The sequence below is a fragment of the Nycticebus coucang genome, chromosome 3 (genome assembly GCF_027406575.1).
Source record: "Nycticebus coucang isolate mNycCou1 chromosome 3, mNycCou1.pri, whole genome shotgun sequence".
Taxonomy (NCBI): Eukaryota; Metazoa; Chordata; class Mammalia; order Primates; family Lorisidae; genus Nycticebus; species Nycticebus coucang.
This window is the reverse complement of record NC_069782.1, coordinates 128,570,615-128,579,339: the sequence shown is the minus strand read 5'-3', so window position 1 is coordinate 128,579,339 and position 8,725 is coordinate 128,570,615. Positions and strand designations below refer to the sequence as shown.

The window sequence follows — 8,725 nt, the reverse complement described above, 5'->3', positions numbered from 1 at the left end:
AGGATGCCTTTGAGTTGTAAAATCCTAGTCTTGAGGGATGATTGGGGTCTTAGAAGTCAAGTCTATCCTCTCCCCACCCACTCACCCAGTGAAAACAGTCTCTTCCATGTTGTCCTCGAAGCCTCATCTTCAACTGGGGGTTGAGGGTGGTGGATTCTTTCAGTACTTGGTGAGGCCTCCATCCCATTCTGTTGATAGAGCCCCTTAATAATAAAGATGTTTTACCTTTGACCAGAATTTGATCTCCTTTGTCACACTCCCCTGCCCCTCCCTCCTTCCACAGGCAGTAAGTCTACTGGCACTTCAGATAACCTTTCAAATATTTGAAAGTAGTTGTTCCTTGTGAACCCTCATTCCCCCATTCTTCAGTGTTTCTGCACAGGATATGACTTCCAGATCCTGATTGGGCTGCAGCCCCAGCAGTCCTTCAGAGGACACTTGCTCTGCAGGTGAGTGGGTGGGCTGGTGGGTGTGATTAGATGCTGTCCTCACTGCCTTTTGAAGAAATCTGTTTATTCTTCCAGTTGAAAGATGCTTGTGGCTGGGCACCCATAGTTCAGTGGATAGGGCGCCAGCCACATGCTGTGGGGCTGGTGTGTTGGAACCCAGTCGCGCCTGCTAAACAAACCAAAAAATAGCCAGGTGTTGTGGTGAGCGCCTGCAGTCCCAGCTACTAGGGAGGCTGGGGCAAGAGAATCGCTTGAGCTCAAGAGTTTGAGGTTGCTATGAGCTGTGACACTACAGCACTCTATTGAGGGTGACAAAGTGAGATTCTGTCTCAATAAAAAAAAAAAAAAAAGAAAGATGCTCGTTGTAAGGGAGGCAGCCAAAATAGAAGTTGATTCTGCCTTCTGTCAGTCCTCTGTTCTCTGCATAGTTTTAAATCATGCATTTACCAAAGGGGTGATGGTACCTCCACAGGGGTAAAAGTTGGTTCTTTGAGGCAAAAAAGGCCTGATCTATTAAAGTGATATGTAGCTCTCCAAAAAACCACAAACCTGCCTGAAAAATCTTATTTCTTAGTATTTAATTTCTGCTATTAGGGCAAATTGCAATTTAATTTTTCTCTTTAGAGCAGTGGTTCTCAACCTTCCTAATGCGGTGGCCCTTTTTAATACAGTTGTAGTGGGTCACGACCCACAGGTTGAGAACTGCTGCTTTAGAGGGTACTAAAACTTTAAATGTCTTTAAACCTAAATGCCAATACCAAATAAATGCCAATACCAATACTAAAATGTTTTTGATATTTAAAAAAAGCCCCAGCGTCTCCCATTTTAGCAGCTGTAGCTAAACAAAAAAGCCAAAAAAACAAAACTTCAGTCTTGATGGGAATTTGGTCCTCTTAATTCTATTTTTACAGATACTTCGTATACTGTGGTCCCCACTGTGCTCTAGTTTCCCCTGAGTGTTTATGCAAAAAGGGCTAAGTTTGGGGAAAGCTGCAGGACTCTCTTCAGGGCCTCTAATATGCAGATATTCACCGTGAATTTCAGAGGTAGGACTGTTTCACAGATTTTGCCTGTTCACTCAGACCTCCAGGCCCTGCCAATTCCCAGTGTGTGACCTTGAGCAAGTCATCCAACCTTCAACCTTTCCGTAATACCACCTTCACAGACTAGTTTTGAGGAAGAAATGAGCTAATGGATACTTACCACAATACTTGGCATAAAGCCCTCAACAAAATAGGTATGATTATTATTATTAATGAAATGAATAGCCTTATTGAGGTTCCTGAGGAAGAATCTTAAGCCACCTAGCATTGGTCATGAACTGTCCTATTTGCTGGTTTGAGAAATTAGTAGTAGGTGTCAGATTCCAGGCTTCCTTCAGACATTAAATGCCTATCACAGCTTCCCACCTGTCTGGTTGCTCCCTCCCTCCTGTACTGGCTTAAAACTGACCAATAATCCCCAATCCCATGTTCCTCTCCTTAGCCTTTGACTGGAAACTTCTGGAGTCATACCCTCCTTTCTGAAGGGTCTGCAGAAGCAAGCCAATGTGAACAGCACATTATCTCAGGGACTTTTCTGGGTCCAGCCTCTCAGACTTTGAATTGGATGGCAACGTGTATAGTTTTTCACCTGTCACATGGGCTCAAGAAATGCCAGCCCTTCTCAAAACATTGGTCTCAGGACTCCTTGTCTTCATGCACACTCCAGGTTCTTGTTTGGGTTTTAATTCTCCCATTGCTGGCATTTGCTTCTGCAAAATCTTACCCATCTTGCTTCCCAAAGTAGAATGCCAGGACTTTACTGTAACCTTACTGCAGCCTCGCACCTGGATTTGAGAGGCACGCCTCTTCAGACAGGTGGGCAACAGGTGACATGATTACCCATCTGCGTCACCCAATCTGCATCTCCAATAAAGCATCTTTGAACTCTTGAGATTCCAGAGAAAGGAAAACAGCAACATTCCAGGAAAGGCATTTTCATTTTATTTAAAAATTATTTACAATTATTAAGCCTTCATAAATGCTTTATTTTAAAATTCTTTTTTTTTTTTAAACCTGAAGAAAATCTTTGCTGGGGATGGGGGTTACAGGGAAGGGAATGGTGACAGACTCCTTAGGGATTCTGCAAAGGGATGGATGTAATGCAACAGCAGTGGCCTGAGGTCCGTGGCCTAAGGGGTAACGAAAGGAAGACTAGCCAGGCAGCCCTCCTCCTGCCCCGGGCCATTGGCCAGCTGAGCAAGAAGACTGTATGATGGCAGTTCTTGCTCAAGACTCACCATTTACTGGATCGGGACTGAGGCACCCAACACTGAGGGCTGACACTGTCTATTCCTACCAGGAAAGACCAGGTGTCGGGAAGGGTTGCTGTGAAGTTACCTACGAGAAGTCATGCACTGCTGAGCCTCAGGCCGGGTCCGGCCAGGCAGGGGTACAGTGAAGTCAGTAATACGTTGTTGGAGAAGGCATCTCTAGTTCCAGAGCCTGCTCCCACATGCTGGGCCCTCCTGTCTGCAACACCTGCCCTGGTTGGTTTGGGGAAAGTGGGATGAATTATGTAGGGGTATAGGTTGTACAATATCTAGAATGTGCCAAAAATTTCTGAGGATTCCCACTTCTTGGTGGGTGCCAGCCTCTCTCATTGGCTAATGGTCACTTGGGAAGGCCACTCACAATTAAAAATCTGTCTCTAACTGCCCAGTATTCACTTCACTCTGCATTGCAGAAACTCTGGGCTGAAAGTTCCACTATTTAAAATAGTGGTTTTTAAAAATCCTTTGTAGGTCTGAGACTTTTGAGAACCTTATGAAAGCTTTAACGCTCTGGAAAACACACACAAGAATACATACACTAAATTCTGTTTTAGTGGTTTCACAGACCCTCTGAAGTCCAACTATGGACCCCCCTTGGGTGATGGACCCCAAGTTAAGAACCCCTGAGTTCAAGGTTCCTGTGGGTAAGCATTTTCTTTTGAGATGCAAATAACCCAGAGGAATTATCAGTCTGCAACTTCTCCAGGTGATTATTGATTGAATGGGTGTGGGGAGGTGGAAGTGATGGTTTTGGAGGAAGGGGAGGGAAGGTTTATATACCACAGGGAAACCTTTAGGAATGTTTTTTTTTTAGAGATTCAGCAGACAGCACTCGATCACTGGGTACCTGACTGAGTGAGGGCATCTAAAGGGTGGGAGATAGAAAGGGAGAGAGATGTCCCAAAGACAAACTTCACTTCCAAGATTTCCCTAAGGCTGGCTGTGGTTCCTGATTAGAACTTTTATTCTTGGAAGTAGGTATATGCAGTCTTTCTGCCATCTCCTGGTTATGCATGGAATTGCACCTGCCTCAACAGTGAATAGAAAAACCAGAGATCTAGTAAGTTCTTGGAATAAAATACACCCAGCTGATCTGCTAGGGTGTAGTCAGGGGGAGGGGGCACAGATGAATGAAAAAGTACGACTTTTGAACGTTCCTGTGTAGTGCACACTGAAGTCCCATGAGAGCATGCATCTTTCTTGGCTGACCTGGGCACTCTTTGGTTTGTCATGGCTAAACTTTCTTTTAAGGGCTTAGAATTTTTCCATGTAAGGGTTTTTGTTTCTTTGTTTTGTTTTGGTTTTGCTTTGATTTGCACTTAAAACCTGAAGTTCCATCTCTGGCTCCCACTTGGGTTTCTCTGTTCCTCGCTCCCTTTCCAGAGCAGATTTACGGATTGATCAATAACCATTGATTAGGAGCTGAAACATCTGTCCCTGGGAAAAACAGTGACTTGAGGTTCCATTTCACATTCTTTCCATTCTAGCTAAGGCTTGTACTTCCTCAGGCTGCTGGAACTCTAAACCAACAAGAAACTAGTCACTGACAGTTTTCTGTGCGTAATGTCAGTCACACGTCAACGTGGCTGAGTCCCACTGCTTTGAAGTTCCGGAGGAATTCTCGGTCCATCCCTGAACAAATCTTCGTACCTACTATTCCAGCTTCCCATATGCCTGTCTGCCAGTGGCACCTTCTGAGCTACGCTAAGCATGAAATATGATAGAAAGTTATCATTTTGTTCTGGAGGAAAGAATGGTGAGTTCCAGGACATGGGTGTCATAGGGCATCAGGGGTCCCCGTGGCACTGTCAGCGTGGGGGTCCTCTCTTCTTCAGTCCCATACTGTGCTGTTGGCAAGACCATTTCTAGCATGTTCCATTAAAGGCACTTCCTTCTGTTAGGACCACGGCAAGGCTCTGAGTCAAACTGGAGGAAAGAAGGGAAAATCTGCCAAATTGACAGTGAGGGGTGGAAAGGAAGGCAGAACATTCTGTCACCTGTGGGAGGCCTTGGGGGAAGCAGATGAAGGGAGGGTGGGTTCTCCCCCAAAGCTCTGGAATTGCACGCAGCCAGCAAATGCTGGTTTTCCTGTCATGTGATCAGAGGTGTTAAATTAGAGTTTTCCTCAGAGGTTTTCTCTCCATCTGGTGACCTCTTCCTTTTTTGACCACCTGAAAAGAAAAGGTTTGTAAGTATGAACCTATAAGATTGGGAGGACGTTCATCCTCTCTCCGTGGTCTGAGCTTTCTTCAAAAAAGAAGCAGAAGTGGAGACAAAGCCCTTGACAGCTTGGCTGAAACTAATCTGCATTGGATCCTGGTTCTGATATTGCCATGTTTACATCTTGAAGGATTAAGATGCACCTTCCACATATGATGATGTCCCTGAAAAGCCACAAACCCAGGCTAGTGTGTGGAACTGACATTTCCTGGAGGCGATTGTTGGGTAAAGCTTATGTCACACCTCAAGATCATGCCCTTCCCTCCCCCTGTGGGCCCCAGCCCCACTGGCCGCCAGATATGCTCTGAGAGAGGTTTGATCTCATCATCTTTGATGTCCCATGAGCCAGGGTGGTGGGCGTAGCTGAGAGCCATTCCCAGGGACCTGTATCCTCTAGTTCTGAGGCAACCTTCCTTCTGCATTGGGAAAGGTGGGGATAATTACCTAATTGGTCTCAAGGATGGAATAGGAGTCTGCTGTTTTTAGGAAGGAATATTTGCACCTTGTTCTGTCTCTCATTGACCTCTATGTATGGAGTGGAGGATATTGCTCTCTTTCTATTGAGTTTCCCAGACACAATTTCTTTAAAGGACAAGATAATATACATTATGGGTTTGTGGGCCACATAGTCTCTGTCATAACTACCCAACTCTGCTATTGTGGCCATAGGTAACAAATGGATCTGTCTATGATCCAATAAATATTTACAAAAACAAGTGGAGGAGGGAGGTCAGAATTGACCCAAGGGCAGGGCTTAAAGACTCCTGTCCTAGCAGACCAACAACCCAATGGGATAGATCCCCAAACTATCAAGGGTGCATGCAGGACTGGCTCAAGCCTGTCTGAGGATTTCCATGATTGCACCTCATTAGGGTTTCCAAAAGGAGTGAGTGGTTCTTCCTCCAGGAATAAGATCCTAATATGCTTTCGCTACTAACAGGCTGAAGGGTAGCTTTCATAGTGAAGAACCAGCTACTCACTCAAGGTTCTCAACAGCTTCTTGCCCATGGTTTCCTCAAAGTCGCTACTGAAAGGGCTGGTCTCTGTATCCAGGTTGATGTTACAACATTCACTATCTGATGCTGAGAGAAAGGAAAGAAGAGAGGTCTCAAGTTTTTTCAACCTATAAACTCAGCCATCAAGGCAGGATGATTCTAGGTGATATCCCTCAGCAACTGAAAGTTTAAGACAAGAGCCAAGGCAGGGATAGGCATAAGGAGGGAAGATGTCCAGGAGGTGTTGGCCCTAATAAATTAGCAAGAAGTATTTTAGTGCTACAAAAGAAACAAAGAGATGGATCGGGAATCTAATAATCCATGAAAATTCAGAAGTGATTCCCTCTCTTCAAACACTGGCAAGAGAGAGTGGAAGACAACAATATATTCTCCATCCAATGTCTTTGCCAAACAAAAAGTGCATTTGATGACAGGTGGGGATGTAGCTTTCCTCTCTTTGCACAAACCTGGAAAGCCAAAGGTCTCAATACCAATGAAGCACATGCCCGTCTTCCCCCACAGGATTCAGTGAGGAGTCAGAAGACCACAGAGTCTCAGGGCCCAGAAGGAGGCCAAGCCTTACCACCAATGCAATGCGAACCTAACCAAGAAGGCAAAGTGCCATGTTGGAAACTGCACTGCACTAAAAGCCTGAGGCTGAGTCTGCTTCAAACACAATATTTGGACTTGGGTAAGTCATTCCCCTTCTCTAAGTCTCAAAGGCCCTCATGGATCACATGAGGAGTGTGGACTAGATCCTCTCCAAAGACTACCCCATTGCCCCCATTCTTATTCCTTTGCTACATTTTCTTGCTACATGCATTAGCTACTAAATTTGGTGTGTGGGGGGAATTGAGAACATCAGTTCTAAATTCAGATTCTGGAATGGTGACTATGTGTGTCCCACATTTTTTGAGTTAGCCACAAGTTCAAACATACTGTCTCATTGACCTTAAAGATGCAGAAGTATTTGTTAAGGTCACTGCATTGGACTTGAGGGGTCTCCTACTGTGAAGCTGGTCTGAAAGTTCAGGTCAGGAGTTGTTGGTATGGGAGTGAGCATAGAGGGCTGCTGAAATCTTGGGTAAGTTTACCTTACTGAGACAATCACAGAGGATCTCAGGACTGCTGGAACCCTGGAAACTTTGAACAACACCATTGACAAGGAGGACGCGTTCAATGTCTCTGAGAGAGCTGATATGATCTGAGACCTCGAGAAAAGTCCTACAGACTACCTTTGGTCTCTGGGGCCCAGAGGAAGGGAAGAGCCCTGCCAGTAAAAGTGACTTCAGTTTCCTAATCTGTGAGGTAGGTCTAACAATAACTAATATTTACAGAGCATGCTACCAAACACTGTGATGTGACCTTTATGTGTTACCTCATTTATAATCAAAGCTACTTTATGAGATAGCTAACATGATTTATATCTATTAATACAAAGAAACTTCCGTTTCAGATAAAGATAAAGAAACTGAGTCTTCGGTTAAGATGTGCCTAAAATTGCACAGCCCCTAAATAAAGGAGTCTGGCTCTGAATCCAGGCAGAAATCTAGCTCCGAAACCTGCCCTACTAGTTTTCCTAGGAGAATGAGTTAGATGGAGCCTGGTACATGGTAGGTGGTCAGTTTCCTTTTCCTGGCGTGTAAGGAGATGGGAAATTTAACAGAGGGCTGAGGTCCCAGGGCTCCCCTCACCCAGCTCACCCTGCCAATCCCAGTACCCAAGGACGATGATCCCCCTTGCTCCTCTGGGCCCAGTCCTCCCTCTCTGACCTGCTCTCATGGGCACAGCTGCCGGTGACAGTGAGAGCTGCTGTGTGCTGGGTTCCTCAAAGTCAGTCATTTCCTCTTGGGTGAAGGCCATCTCCTCCATCCTCAGGTACACTACCTCGCCAGGGCTTCTCAGCCCATCTGAACGGCTGCCTGGGGAAGACAGTGAATGCATTACCTTTCAGCTTTGAAGAAGACTCGGGGCTCTGTGAGGTGCAAGAAACCTGCTCTGGGCAGGGCTGGGGGAGGAGGCTGGGTTGTCCTTACCCCACACCAGCCCAGCCCCTCTGTTTGACTGACTTACACGGCAGACTGTTCCTATTGCTCAGGAGCGTGATGGCAGGGTCATCCTTGGGGGTCAGAGGTGTGCCCCGAGTCGTGGGGGCCTTGGTGGAGTCTCCGTCGGTGAAGGCCTCCATGTCAGGGGACTGGGGTGAGCTGTCCATGTGGCAGGCAGTGAGTGCATTCTGATACTGCTGCCGTGTGATCTGGAAAGAGGCAGGCAGAGGCTCAGGAGGAGCCGGGCAGAGCCCTTCCTTGGTGCAGCCAGCATTTCTGAGGTCAAAAGCAGCCCCACTGGGATGCTACGGAACCCCTGGCCCCTGAGGCCTGAGATCCACAAACTGGGGGTCTTCCCAAGTTGTGGGGGGACTAAACGGGAACCCATTGCCTATTTGACACCAGTTCCCACTGTTCTTTTTATTTTTACCGGTACCTGGAAAAGCCAAGCGTTCTTTGGCTTTTGGCTGTACACGGCAGACTGTTCCTGTTTGGGGATGGATGGAGGGCATCTGCATTTAGCAGGGGGGTTGCCCATGGGGAAATTTAAAACACATTTATACTATTGGCAAGGGTCCTTTTCCCAAAAGGTCAGTCGGTGGCGACACTGCAAAACTAAGGCAGAGCTCAGGCAGGGCTGCCTTGCCCAGGTTCACTGTCAGGAATCTGAAGGCTGAGGCCAGAGAGAGTTCGGGGCAT

General features: G+C 46.4%; 1 protein-coding gene across 3 annotated transcripts in view; it reads right to left on the bottom strand.

Annotated features, from left to right (window-relative positions):
* Positions 1 to 599: 599 nt before the first annotated feature.
* Positions 600 to 8,725, bottom strand: part of CNNM1 (cyclin and CBS domain divalent metal cation transport mediator 1) — a 90,699-nt gene continuing 82,573 nt past the window's right edge. The window contains exons 8-11 of one of the 3 annotated variants that reach the window (XM_053582910.1): positions 8,052 to 8,235; positions 7,751 to 7,900; positions 5,964 to 6,065; positions 600 to 4,934 (exon numbers count right to left, since the gene is read on the bottom strand). In XM_053582910.1, the coding sequence (XP_053438885.1) occupies positions 4,855 to 4,934; positions 5,964 to 6,065; positions 7,751 to 7,900; positions 8,052 to 8,235 (516 nt within the window). In that variant the 3' untranslated portion in view covers positions 600 to 4,854. The remainder of the gene's footprint in view (positions 4,935 to 5,963; positions 6,066 to 7,750; positions 7,901 to 8,051; positions 8,236 to 8,725) is intronic. The other 2 variants (XM_053582909.1, XM_053582911.1) reach the window with 2 other exon arrangements.